General features: G+C 46.1%; 1 protein-coding gene across 2 annotated transcripts in view; it reads left to right on the top strand.

The window, feature by feature from the left end:
* Positions 1–5,443: 5,443 nt before the first annotated feature.
* GAD2 (glutamate decarboxylase 2) overlaps positions 5,444–14,047 on the top strand; it is a 48,092-nt gene continuing 39,488 nt past the window's right edge. Inside the window, exons 1-4 of one of the 2 annotated variants that reach the window (XM_089533396.1) lie at positions 5,444–5,462; positions 6,850–6,909; positions 7,367–7,519; positions 10,452–10,685. In XM_089533396.1, coding sequence (XP_089389522.1) covers positions 7,396–7,519; positions 10,452–10,685 — 358 coding nt within the window. In that variant the 5' untranslated portion in view covers positions 5,444–5,462; positions 6,850–6,909; positions 7,367–7,395. Of the gene's footprint in view, positions 5,463–5,721; positions 6,164–6,849; positions 6,910–7,366; positions 7,520–10,451; positions 10,686–14,047 lie in introns of those variants that run through there. The other variant, XM_089533395.1, reaches the window with a different exon arrangement.

Genomic DNA, 14,047 nt, shown 5'->3' on the forward strand with positions numbered 1-14,047 from the left:
ATTCCCTTCTTAGGAACTTTTAGTTTGTGTAAATATCTGAAATGGTTATAAAAATCTAGATGGAGGGTGTTCCAGTATTGGGAGGAAGAGTGACAAAAAGATTCTTCCATAATTTCACCTATTTTGAAACAAATGGAAAAACTGAACGGTGCTAGCGTTCCAGTTTCTGCATCAATGATTTATAATTGACTGGTAGGTTCTCAGCACAGCAGGGAAGAAAAATCTCCCGTATTGAAATCAGGCATCCCTCAACTGCAAGCTGAAATGACTGGCTCAATATTCCACAGTACACTGTTCTTTTAGTGAGAGACAAAAAGGTGTAATATGCACAGATGTGTACACATACACATACACACAGCTTTTGCACACTTTCCAAGTGATAGTGTATATATGATTTTTCCCATTTGCTCAGATTGGAAATGCATGTCTTAGCTTTCATTAGCATACTTTTTTCCTCTTCTTAATTAAAGAAATAGGGAAATCTGATTCTTTTTCAGTATAGAGCCAAACTCAAAAGATGACTTTGGAGATGTCTCCCCTCCCTCCCATTCTGTTCCCTGTAGCCCATTTTAGAGGTTGCTGTGAAGGATGGGTGAGATTAGAGCCCATACAGGCTAGAAGTGCTATAGAAAAAGTGGTTCAAGGAACACAGAGGAAGAAAATCTGTCTAAATCAGAATGGGCAACAGTGACAAGCCCAGGGGCCATTTTTTTTTCCTTCTCGAACCTTCTCCAGACCCACACAGATTTCCAAAAAACAAAAATAGGAACTGGTGGGAAGTCAACTTCTTGTGTTGAACAATGAGGGCTATGTGTGATTAAACAGTCCAAAAAGGTCCTGCAACTATTTAAAATGTAAATTGAAGGTTTCCAGCAGGAGCATTTCATTAGGGAAGAGAAAAAAAGTGAGTTTGCAGTCCAAGGGCCACATCTCTAGTTTAAACCATTTTGTTGTTGTTGTTTAATCCCAGTTAAGGATAAATTTCACTGGCTGGTTAGCAGAATGTAACAAATCCTCTTGCACTCAAACCCGCTGTCCCTATTTCACTTTTACATGCTTGTCAATTAGGAGCTAAATTCCAAAAACAGCCTTGCCCTTTCATAAAAAGAGTCTTGTTTTCCCCCAAAGCAGTTTTAAAAGGAGAACAAGAGACTGGCTGCTTCAATGAACTCAAGGCATAAACTAGCCCTAAGATATATAAGGGAGGGGTGTATGCCACTGATGCCCTTCAGAGAACTATATATGTGCCATGGCAGAACAAAGGCACAGAGGTTGCCTGCAGCTTGCTATTTGCCATCCCCAATGAATGGAGTAAGTCTCTTAGTAGGCATTTGGGAAGGAAGGGATGCATTTCCCTTATTGCATTTCCACAACCAGTTTTTCCCACTCATTTCTGTATTGTGTTGCATTTGCTCAAGACTTTGGCTGATATGCTCATAGACATGAATGAAATAGATGTCCTGACTGAGTGGATGCCAATGGCAGAGTATGAAAAGGTTTATCTTTTGTATGGTTCTGGGGGGTTCTGGGAGAGTTGTCATCGAATTGCATGATCTTCCAAACTCTGTTTTTCACACCCACCACAAGGGTCATCTAATCTAACCATGTAGGAATACACAACTAAAGCACTCCTGATGGTCATCCAACCTCTGTTTAAAAATCTCCACCCAAAAAATAAAGGAGAGTCCATCATTCTTCAAGGCAGTCTATTCTACTGTCAAACAGCTCTTACACATAAGGCATTCTTCCTAATATTTAGGTGGAATCCCTTTTCTTGTAACTTGAATCCACTGGTTTATCTTCTAGTCTCTGGTTCTGGTTTCCTTTGAAAGTTGACTGGCTGCTGCTGAGGATGTTTGTTCGATTGATTGATTGATTGATTGATTGATTGATTGATTGATTTTGGTCTGTCTGGTCTGACCGTTTGTTTGCTTGGCATAATCTAATGTTTGGTAGGCCTGTGGCAGGGAAATGGGGCAAAAGACTGGTGGAGTAAGGAACAAGGGAGAGAGCAAAGTCATATGGTTTCAATTGGAATTAATGCTTACTGTTTTTTTAAAAAAACTTTTGCACCATACATTGTTGCAGCTGATTCATTTTGACATGTTTTGTAAGCTGTTTTGGGTCCCAATTCAGAAGAGTGGTGGAATATAAATCAAATAGATGGACAGACAGGCAGGGTTAAGGAAACCTTGGGCAGTGAAAAGTAGTGAGGGAAAGGGTCAGAAAGGAGATGGGTAAGGTGTAGAGAAAGTGACAGTGGAGGAACAAAAGCAGAGAAGAGGCCATGAGAATAGGGAGAACAACCCCCAGAGCTGGGGGAAATATTTTTGAAGAAGGCTTTCTTCTGACAGTGCAATATGCCTTAACTTTGTCTTTAAATATTGCCATTCAAGTAAGTAAATCTAGGGCCTGGTACATCCAGACCTCTATATGATTCATGTTCCTACTTTGTGGAGCTATTGTGATCATCTATGACAAGTGTGGGAATCACACAGTTCACCAGATGTTGCTAGAGTGTAACTCCCAGCAGCCCTGGGGCAGGGAATGCTGGGAGTTGCAGCCCAAGAATAGCTGGAAAACCAGATTATTCTCACCCCTCCTCTATGGTAAACCACAGACAAAACTCCCTCCACTACAAGGCTATTGGCTCTTAATATGCAGAGCAAACTGGATGGCATTCCACTTAGCAACCACAACTTGATTCCCTTTGGTTTTTTGAACTTAAAAGGTAAGGACATACTTTCATCTGAACTAGTGCATGTTGAGACAAATTATTCAACTCTTCTCTCTCTAAACACAGTCATGAGTTTTTATTACCCTTATTAGGCTTTATTAACCACTTTGCAGGAGAGGGGCTCCCATTGACTCCAATGTGGCACAAGGGATGATTTCCATTGGGATCTTAGCCGAGAAGTAAAATAGTTTCTCTTTGCTGTCTGCTGTGATCCCAAAGAAAATAGCGCCATCCCCATCATACCTATTCATTTCCTCAGAAACGCACATGCAGTTGCTAACCAGCTGTTTGAGCAATGTCTAGTTTGTCTTCATCATGATACAACTGGCCCTCACTTTTAGGAAAATGTGGCAGAAAAATATTTTCTTTTTTTAAGTATTAAGTATTACAAAACAGATCTCTCCTTGCCACCCAGTCAGCTCTAACTGCAAATCCCAGATGAATTTAGAAGCGCTAGAAAGAAATGATTGGGGGGGGGGGGAGAGCTGGTGTGCTTGCTTCAAGTATCTGGCTTCCAGTCACTCCAAAGTCAGGCATTCATGCTTCCACCGTTGCTTGATGGAGAGACTAATACATTTGTCTCTGCAGTTCATTAACTCACAAATGTGTTCTTCAGCCAGCCAGCTGAGGTCCCCCCTCATACCACCTGTTTACTGACGCAGAGCCAGAAGCTATTTTGCAAACAGGGCAGAAGCAGGGCAGGCAGAAAGAGGGCAGGGAAAGAGAAGATAAAAGGCCTTTATCTCTTTCTAGAGCAGGGATGTGGCATGCATAGCCTGCTAGATAGTGTTGGATGGCAACTCCCAACCAGATGTAGCCAGTGGTGAAGAATGACTAGAATAGCAGGGAGACAACTTCTGGGGGGCTACATGCCACCTATCTCTGCTGTAGAGTTCTTGCAAAGAAGATTGGAGAACTCTTCACTATCCCCGTCTTATTTGGGCATGGACTGGAGATGTAGCAAAATCAAAGCCAGAGATGGGGGTGGTCCTCCACCTGTTGGATCTCACCAACCATCTTTCCTCACTGTTGTTTTTGCTGGCTAGTGGGAGTTGCAATCCAACAGCTTTTGGCAAGTCACACATTCCCTGTCTTTGGATCAGGCAACAGAAATGTCAGAAGTGATGTCCAGTGCTACAGCTGCCCCCGTCCCCACCATAGATGGTTACTTTGAACCTAGTAGCTATGGCATTCAGGACAGCTCCATCCACTGAGCACTGAACACTGCTTGCTCTACTTCAGAAATGCATTTTGGAGACCCCATCCACAGCCTTTTGGGGCTGTTGGCCATGCTGGCTGTGGATCTGGGTTGCAATCACCCCCCAACAGTATCTTTTCTAAGTTCTAGCCCTTAGTGTTCTTTCTTGAGGAATGTTTAGCTCACTGCAGAGAGGGGATAGTGAATGTTTGAATTGACTATGATATAAAGACACCTTATGTCTTGCTCACATGCCCCATCTCCCATAGCATTGTACCTAAAGGGGGGGGGGGGATCCATTGGGGAGAGTTGCTCTGCACTCCCTGACAGAGAAGCTGCCCTGGCAAAGCTTTTTTCAAATGAGGATTGGACATGGAAGAAAAGGCCACAGTAGCCAGGTTATGGATAGGCCAGAGCTTGGGAAATCTACTTATTTGGATTGCAGCTCCCAGAAAAGTAAAGCCAACATGGCCAATGGCTATTCTGTCTGGGAATTCTGTGAGTTGTAGTCTAAAATAAGTCGCTTTGTCAAACAAGGTTGTTGCATTGGTGGCCCAGGCCAGCATAAACTGGCCCAATAGGGATCTCCCAGCCCCCTAGATGGGCCAAACCACATGAACCTGCCTGCCATTGAGCTTTGCCTCCATTTTGGGCCATCCAAGGTTTGCTTCCAGGAGAACCAGTCATTCTCTGGGTGGGTGGGTTTTGTTTTGACATTTCAGGAGCCGGAGAATCAGCAGTGTTAGAAGACAGACGGGTGTTTCATCACCACTACCACCATCCGCTTTCCTAAAAGCTCAGGTGCAGAGGATTAAGTTGTAGTGGAGAAAACCATGTAGAAAAGGCTACAATGTTTGAAATGTGGTGATGCCTTTGTTCCAGGCAAAGATGGCTTGCTTGAGTCGTTGACTGCTGGGGCATGCCATGAACTGGGCAAGAAATGGAGTCCATGTGGTGTGCCTTCTCCTCCTCCTCCTCCTCCTCCTCCTCCTCTTCTTCTTCTTTGCTTTCACTTCTTCTGGCTAGACACCCCTGCCTCCCCCAGTCTGAATCCTTTGCAGTGCCAAGGAGAGACTGACTCCCCAGGACTTTCATTCGCCTCTGGAATCCCACAAGAGGTTTTCCTAAAGAGACAAGGTCAGGCACTCAGCCCTACATCCAGAGATGCCAGGAATCCGTAAAGGCTCTCAGAAGAAACCCTCCCTCCTTCATCCCGCTTTCTTGTTTCCTTCCCCTCCCAGAGGTCTGAAAGGCCTCCGTGAGCTCAGGGCCCCTGTTCTCGGGGGAGTCCATCTCCCTCGTCCCCCTCTCCTCCTCCACCCTCCACCCAGCCCAGACCCACCAGACAGGAGCCGCTCTTCTCCCTGGGGAGCCATGCTCTCCGCCTGGGGCTTCGGCAATTCTGGAGTGCCTTACTGGGGCTACGAAGGGGGTTCATACTTGCCAGGGGCTAAGAAGACTTGCCAAGGACTAAGATGAAGGTTCCCACTTGCCAGGAGTCAGGAAGGCTTGCTAGGGGCTAAGAAGGTAGCTCCCCGAAGGCTTGCCCTGGCCTCCTCCTCCCAGGGCCCCTTGCTCAGGCTCAACAGGCGCCCCTTCCCTTCCCTTCCCTTCCCTCTTCGCCAGGGGTTCCTGAGGCCAAAAGGCCCCTCGGACACAGCCCCTTCTTCGCACCTCTTGGCTGTGGCTCTGGGGCGATCGGAGAGCGAATCAGCGCCACCCAGCAGAGCGCCTCCCTCCGTCTCCCCCCCCCCCCCGACAGACAGACAGACAGACAGAGAGGCAGACCGAGAGGCAGCCAGGGGCCAGTGCGCGCCAGGCTCGGCTGCTCCTCTCGGTGCCCACGTCGCTGGCTGGCATCCTCGCCCCACCGCCCGCCCTCTGCCCACCAGCCACAGCCGCCCTTCCACTCCTCCTCCTCCTCCTCTTCCTCCTCTCCCTCGTCTTCTTCCTTTTGCCTCTTCCTCCTGCCTCCTTTTCCTCCCCTTTCTCTTCCTCCTCTCCTCCTCCTCCTCCTCCAGTTCTTCTTCTCTTCTTCCTCCTCTTTCTCTTGCCTCTTCCCCCTGCCTTCTCTTCCTCCTCCTCCTCCTTGCCTCCCTCTTGCCCCGGGGCTCCTGTCGCCCTTCTTCGGCCCCCTGCCCTTGCCCCGATGGCGACTCCCGGCGCGGGCTTTTGGTCCCTGGGCTCCGAGGACCAAGGCTCCGGAGAAGCCAACAGCCCCGGTCCAGGTAGGCAGCCTCAGGACCCAGGGGCAAAGGGCTTCCTTCCTTCCGTCCCGGGAGGATCCAGGAGGACAAGCCAAGGAGCTGCTCCCGGAGAAGAAGAGTTCAGCCAAGGAGCAGCCAAGGCTCGACCCCAGGAAGGCGCCCAGCTCAAAGGAGGGGAAGCTGGAGGGAGGCTGGCCGAGGAGACACCGGGGACGGATGGCTCAGGATCTCACCTGAGGAAGGGCGAAGGAGACAGCAAACACGGCCGGGGCTACGGAACCGGGCTCGGGGAGGGCGAAGGGGGGCTAGGGAGCCGAGACAACAGGAGATCCAGGCTCCCTCCTTCCCTCTTTTCTTTCCTCACTTGGAGCACTTAGAAAGTTGCCTTCTTTCCCTCCTTTCCATCCCGAGTCTGGGTACCTTCTTTCTGCTTAGGTCTAGTCGGAGACAGAAAGAGGCAACGCCATCCTGAGCATCATCATCATCATCATCATCATCATCATCTCTTACTCCATGGATCGCGAGTTCACTATTAAGCGACATCGAAATGCGAATGCAATTTCTCTTGCTACCCAGACTCAGGGGAAAACCCCTTCCCAAGCCCCCTTGGGAAGTTCATGTCTGGTTGGAAATAACCCCCAAAGTAAATCTCCCCCCAGATCTGACCCTCTGTTCTTCCTCTCTCTCTTCTCTTTTTCCCCTCGCAGCAAAGGCTTGGTGCCAGGCTGCCCAGAAGTTCACCGGAGGCATTTCCACCAAACTCTGTGGTAAGCCATGCCAACCAGGGGTTGGGGTTGCCATTCGTCCCAGGACTTTTTAAAATCAAAGGGGCGCTTCGTTTCTGGATTAGGGTTAGGGCTGCAACAGAATGGGCAAAAAGGGGAGCAAGGATGAAGGCGCTGAATTTGCACCATCGGAATCTGCAAACCGATACTAGCCATCAGTTGCATAATTTGCTTCACTGAATATCAGATACTTGGATATAAGGGGCTGGAATATGGCACCTCTAAGGGGGGGGGACAAATAAAGGGTCTCATAAATAGTGGGGAGGGGGATCAATAAAAAAGAAAACAAAATCTCTGGACCCATTGCAAAAATCCAGAGGAGGGAGGGTTTCAGGGGATCTGGTGGTGTTCTTTGGGGCGAATTCCTGGAGGGCGAATCTCGGCCACTGCTGAGTCTTTCGTTGTGTCTTTGTTTTATTTTGTTTTGTTTGTGGACCAGCGTTGCTCTACGGCGATGGGGAGAAGCCCATGGACCCGGGGGCGGCCAAGGAGGACCCCGCCGCCAGGGCCAGGAAGGCCCCCTGCACCTGCAGCCAAAAGCCCTGCGCTTGCCCGAAGGAGGAGGTGAACTATGCCTTTTTGCACGCCTCCGGTAAGAAGGAGCCCCTTTTGGCGGAGGCCCAAGCAGGGCCAGGAGGGCGGCGAGGGGAGGCAGGGGGCTTGGAAGACATCCAGCGCTGGATATAACCTCCTTTCTCCCAGCCAAAAATAGAGTCCGCCAAAAGGCGATCGGGAGATCAGTCAATATCTCCCTTTCCTTCGTCATGTGTATATCTATCTGTGTGTGTAATACACAATTACATAAATACATATGAGGGAGGCTATATATGTGTGTATCTCGCCCTTTGGTGGGGTGCAATTGAATATAGAGGGGAAAGGAGGCTATAGCAACGGCTGGATGGCTTCCAAAAACATTCAGTCCTCCTGACCTCCCTTTGCATACACACACGCGCGCGCAAAGGGAGACTGAATGTTTTGGGAAGCCATCCAGCTGTTGATATGGCCTCCTTTCCCCTCTCCAAATAGACAGACAGACAGACAGACAGACAGACAGACACAGGCACAGCCTCCTTTCCTCTCTCTCTCTCTCTATATATGTATATATTCAATTGCATCCCACCAAAGATAGATAGCTATAGATAGATATATGGATATAGATTTAGATATAGATGCACACAGCCTCCCTTCCTTTCTCCAAATATATGTATATATTCAATTGCCGGCAACCAAAGATATATATATATATATATATATATATATATATACTGTACGCACATATGCACACACACTCCCTTCCTCTCTCCAAGTATATGTATATATTAAATTGCACCCTACCATTCATTGCACCCCGTCAAAGAAAGAAAGAAAGAAAGAAAGAAAGAAAGAAAGAAAGATCTCTTCCAGGTTGGGGTGCAATGGACGCCTGGTTCAGGGAAGTCCCTTGGCCCGTGGCCACTGACTTGGCCGACTTGGCCAGCGACTGTTCCCTTTCAGCCGAGCAAAGCGGAGGGGAAGTGGAGGGAACGGAGGCAGCTCAGGGGCTTCCCTTTGCCAAGATGGCAGAGGCTGGTGAGGAGGTGCCACGCAACTCTGGGCACCCATCGCCTTCCCTCTTGGAGTTCGTTCAAAGAATGTCTCCTCCGCTACTAGAAATCCTTCCCGATGTTGCTCTAGGCTAAACGGGGGAGCGTTACAAAGAGAGTCCAGGCTAGTGCCCAGTGAAACCAGCACCAGTCTTCTGTGCCCAGGGTGACCAGAGGTCCTCTTTTTCCAGGGCATGCCCTCCTCCATTTCAGCTTTCTGCCCAGGAGAAATCCCAAAGGTCCTCCCTTTTGAACGTGGTTAAGAAGCACGGATTCACATGCATATGTTAATGTTTCTAGTTTTTGTTGGAATGCCCTACAGTTTTTCTCGAATGCCCTACATTTTGCGATGCCCTTTCCCAACTTCTTTGGGGTTAGGACATCTGGTCACCTGTGCCACTTGGAGACCAATGTGTCCCACCATGGTTTCAGCAGTAGTCCTCTTGGATTCCTTATTGGAAAGCCTATATCTTTGTGAAGAAGATAGAATAGGAAAAGAGACAAAAAGGGTGTGTGTTTGTGTGGAAAGAGAATGAGGTGGAAATGCAGGAACTTGGATCAGGCCATGAAATGGGGAAGTGCTAGCCAAGCACCTTCCTTCCTTCCTTCCTTCTGTCCTTCCTTCCTTCCTTCCTTCCTTCCTTCCTTCCAAACTTGCCTGACTGCCTGCCTGCCTGCCTGCCTGCCTGCCTGCCTGCCTGCCTGCCTGCCTGCCTTCCTTCCTTCCTTCCTTCCTTCCTTCCTTCCTTCCTTCCTTCCTTCCTTCCCGAGTTCTCAGATCTGCTGCCAGCCTTTCTTCAATAAATCCTTTCTTCAATAAATCCCTCCAAAACCACCCAGAGAAGATATATATATATAGATCAGCGATAAAGAGCTTTCCTCGAAATCAGAAGAAGGCTGCAGCGTTGCCTGTTCCTGGGTGGTAGCGGATGCTTTGCTCTGCAATCGGTTCTTGGACAGCATTAGGATGCTTTCAGCACCACTGGAGATGGACAGCGACCCAGGATCGCTTCGTTCTGAGCAAAGGCGACGAGACAGGCTGGCCATTCCGAACCAAGGGCACAATTGGGGATGGGAAACAGGGCACAGCCACGCCGGATTATTACGAACTGTTGTTACTGCTGTTGTTGTTACTATAGTGGGCCCTTGGTATCCGTTAGGTTTAGGTTCCAGGGGCCCCAAGGATACCAAAATCCGTGCATGCTCAAATCCCATTAAATACAACGGGGTATTTAATATTAGTGTTGTTGTTGTTGTTGTTGTTGCAGTGATCTCTTGAAACCCTCTGGGTTTTGGTTCCAGGACCCCCATGGATACCAAAATCCGTGGATACTCAAAATCCGTGGCATAGTAAAATAGTGTCCCTTCTATAAAACGGCAAAAGCAAGGTTTCCTTTTGGAATTATTTTATTTTTTGATATTGTCAAGCCCTGGATGGTTGAATCCGTGGGTTAAAAATCTGTAGACACAGAGGCCCAACTGCATCATCATCATCATCATCATCATCATCATCATCATCATCATCATCATCATCTATTATTATTATTATTATTATTATTAATTTTCTTCATTTGGCTTTCGTTAGGAGGGGAAGATAGTTCGTTTTTTAAACACAATCCATCTCAATTATTCAATAGAAGCAGAATTATAAACAGAAATGTTGGGATCCTTTTCCCCCTCCCCTAGTAATACATTTTATTCCATAAGCACCAGAAACGTAAATGCATATTTTAAGAGACCAACCCCCCCCCTTTTTTTCATGCGGTGACTAAATTGCCAGGATTTTTGTGTATGTGTGTGCAGGAAGGCTATCAAAAAGGAAGGAAACCTTATTCGATTACCCCCTGTAAATGGGGGGGAGACAAGCCCCCAAACCAACGCTTTCCTTCCTTCCTTCCTTCCTTCCTTCCTTCCTTCCTTCCTTCCTTCCCGACTTCTCAGACCTGCTTCCAGCCTCAGAGGGCGAAGCGGCCACCTTGTCCTTCCTCCAAGACGTGGTGGAGATCTTGCTCCAGTACCTGGTGACCAATTTCGACCGATCAACCAAAGTGATCGACTTCCATTACCCGAATGAGCTTCTTCAGGAGTACAACTGGGAACTGGCCGATCAGCCGCAGACCCTGGAAGAAATCCTGCTCCATTGCAGGACCGCCTTGAAATACGCCATTAAAACAGGTAAGGGATCCTTATAGTCAAGTCTCTTGCTCTGTGTTAGTCCTGGGCCTGCGTTTTTTGTTTCTGGAGACAGCCCTCCCTCAGGGACGTAGCCAAGGGGGGGGGGGTTCTTGGGGTCTGGACCCCCCTTCCATTAGAAAAATGAATGGTGTGTGCTGCTGCGCCGCCACACTCAAGCCCCATTATAATGGTGGCACTTAGTTTGGACCCCCCCCTTCCTAAAATCCTAGCTATGTCCCTGCCTCCCTACCATCTGAACTGAAAGAGCAGGAACAAAAAAATGCAGGTCTAGGGCTAACACTTTCAACTTCTTTCTCCTGTTTGCTTGATGAAGAAGCCAGTGTGACTTTGAAGGCTTGCGACATAGAATTGTCCATTTTGGTTGGCCCTATAAAGGTACCATGGTTTGGGTGTTATTGGATTTGCTATAGGGCCAACACGGCTACCTGTAGATGGGTCCCCCCCCCCGACTTCATCGATGTATGTGTCCTTCTTTGGAGGTCTTCTGTTGAGGGTGCTTTGATTGTGAGTTCCTGCATGGCAGAATGGGTTGGACTAGATGACCTTTGGGGGTATCTTCCACCTCTATGATTCTGGGTATTGCGTGCTGTGTGTCTTCCAAGTCGTTTCCGATTTGTGGCTAGCCAGATTGGACTAGGACTCTGGAGACCAAGGTTTGAATTCTGGCCAGCCCATGGAAACTAATGGGGTGCCCTTGGGCAAGTCACACTCTCTCAGCTTCAGAGGATGACAAACTTGCCAAGAAAACCCCTGAAGGCGCACAGACAACAAAGGCGAACCCATCCTGGGGTTTTCTTGGCAGGATCGGTTCAGAGAAGGGCTTGCCCTTGCCTTCCCCCTGAGGCTGAGAGAGTGTGACCCAATGGTTTTTCACGGCCGAGCTGGTCATCAGATCTTGCCAACTTCACACGCCGAAAGCAGAGTCGCTGGTGCTGAGGAGAAATCATTCAACGAAGGATGGAACTGAGCTTTCCTTAGTAAAAGGAGGCTTCGTTGGGTGGTTCTAGAGTGGGTCGGATGGGGTTTTCCGAAGGCTTCCGTGGGGCTGGGATAGAACCAATGGGGAAAGAAAAGGCTCTGGAGCCTGAAGGCATTGGCTGCCTCCGGAGGGCAAAGCAAGGGACCCAAAACCAAACCTACAAACTGTGCGGGATTTAAAAGGTCCTTCTGATGGCCCCAGAGACTAGACCACAGGGCACCATCCACACTGGAGAATTAATCCGCTTTGGCACCACTTTGGCCTCTTTCTTTTGTAGAGTATCTGGTTTTAAAACGAATAGCCCTTCTGGCTTGTCTTTTTGTTCTGGATCGCAAGTGAGTGCAGCCAGTCGAAAGAGAGAGAGATTAACTGCGACATCTTAATAATTCTAGTTATTATTAAGACACTCGCATTGAATTAGATTGTGTGTGTGTTTGTGTGCGTATACACACAACTTGATCAAATGGATGCGGATCCTGGCCCTCGAAACACAGGTTTTAGATGCAATTTTGCGCAAATTTACACTAGAATAAACCTCATTAAGCTCAGGACTTCCATATCCATTGCAGCCCAGTAATATATCTATTCTGTTCTGTTCTGTTTTGTTCTATTATATTCCATTTAATAATCCGAGGAGATAGTGGGACTTGTTTTACTGATTTTTACTGTTGTAAGCCGCCTCGGTCTTATTGGAGAGGCAGGGTAGAAGTAATAATAATAATAATAATAATAATAATGAATATTATTGTTATTATCGGATTTCTTGGAGAGGGTCCTCTTTTTTGTCTTCTATTTGTTTAGGAGGGATTGGTTGTGATTTTTCCTGCTCTCTCTCTCTCTCTCTTTCTCTCTCTCTTTTCCTTCTCACGGATTTTGGGAGATGGCTTGACTTTCTTAAAGGACTCCTCCTCCTCCTCCTCCTCTTCCTCCAGATTGGCTGTATTTCCCTTTTTGACGGGATGATTTATATGACCTGGCCAACTATCACAGGAGATGAGTTCATTTTCTGGCCCAAAAAACACCTCCTTTTATACGCTGTCTGGAGTAAAAGTAACTTCTTCCTCTCTGCCACCCGTTCCTTGTCCTTTTCCTGACCCGTTGCTTTGGAAAGTAAACCATTCGGGTTGCATCCGCACTGCAGGAATAATCCGATTTGATGCCACTTTCACTGCCATGGCTCAATGCAGTCCCAGAATTCCATAGCATTGAACCATGGCAGTTAAAGTACTATCAAACCAACCCTTGCCAGAATCCTTTAGCATTGATCCAAGGCAGTCGAAGTCGTAACAAACCAACTACATTTCCCAGAATTCCATAGCATGGAGTCATGGGGGTTAAAGTGGTATCAAACTACGCTTCCCAGAATCCCATAGCGTTGAGCCATGCCAGATAAAAAGGTATCAATCCAACTACGCTTCACAGAATCCCTTAGCATTGAGCCATGGCAGTTAAAGTGGTATAAAACCGGATTATTCCTGCAGTGCGGATGCTCTGTTGGTTTTTATGGGGTTGATAACCGAGTAAATGTACCGACTAAATGTATCTTAAGTGGGTTTTAAACTTTTAGTAGATTTAAAAGGCGGCATATAAATAAATTTATATAAATATATAAAACATGTAATATATATTATATATATATATAAAATTTAGGTAGTTATATATATAAATATATGAATTATATATAAATAAATATTATATATATATATATATATATATATAATTTATATAGTTACTATATATACAGTATGTATATAATTTATATGTAAAAATTTATATAGTTTTATATAGATAGATAGATAGATAGATAGATAGATAGATTTATCATATATATTCTATTTATATATTATAAATATATATATATTTATATAATTTATATGTTTATATATAACTATATAAATTATATAGTTTTATATATATATTATATATATTTGTGGGTTTTTCGGGCCTTCGACTTCACATATATTCATATATTATAAATATATATATATATTTCTATATAATTTGTATATTTATATATATAGAACTACCTAAATATGTAATTTATATATTTACTTTTAGAACTATCTATAGAACTATATATATATATATATATTGTATACATGTTTATATACATGTATACTTCTCTCCATGTTTATACATGTTTATATATGTTGATACATACACACACACACACACACACATATATTTATACATACATACACACACACAGGATAAATAAACATGTGTAGAATACGTCTCTTTAATATTAGAGAGAGAAGGATTATACATATATATATGTGTGTGTGTGTGTGTGTATGTATGTATATATTTCATAAGACTGTACTTAGGCTGGTATGAAAACCAAACCTTGGACAATGGACTG

This window comes from Sceloporus occidentalis, unplaced genomic scaffold, assembly GCF_023333645.1.
Source record: "Sceloporus occidentalis isolate IW3139 unplaced genomic scaffold, rSceOcc1.0.p SCAF_7, whole genome shotgun sequence".
Taxonomy (NCBI): domain Eukaryota; kingdom Metazoa; phylum Chordata; class Lepidosauria; order Squamata; family Phrynosomatidae; genus Sceloporus; species Sceloporus occidentalis.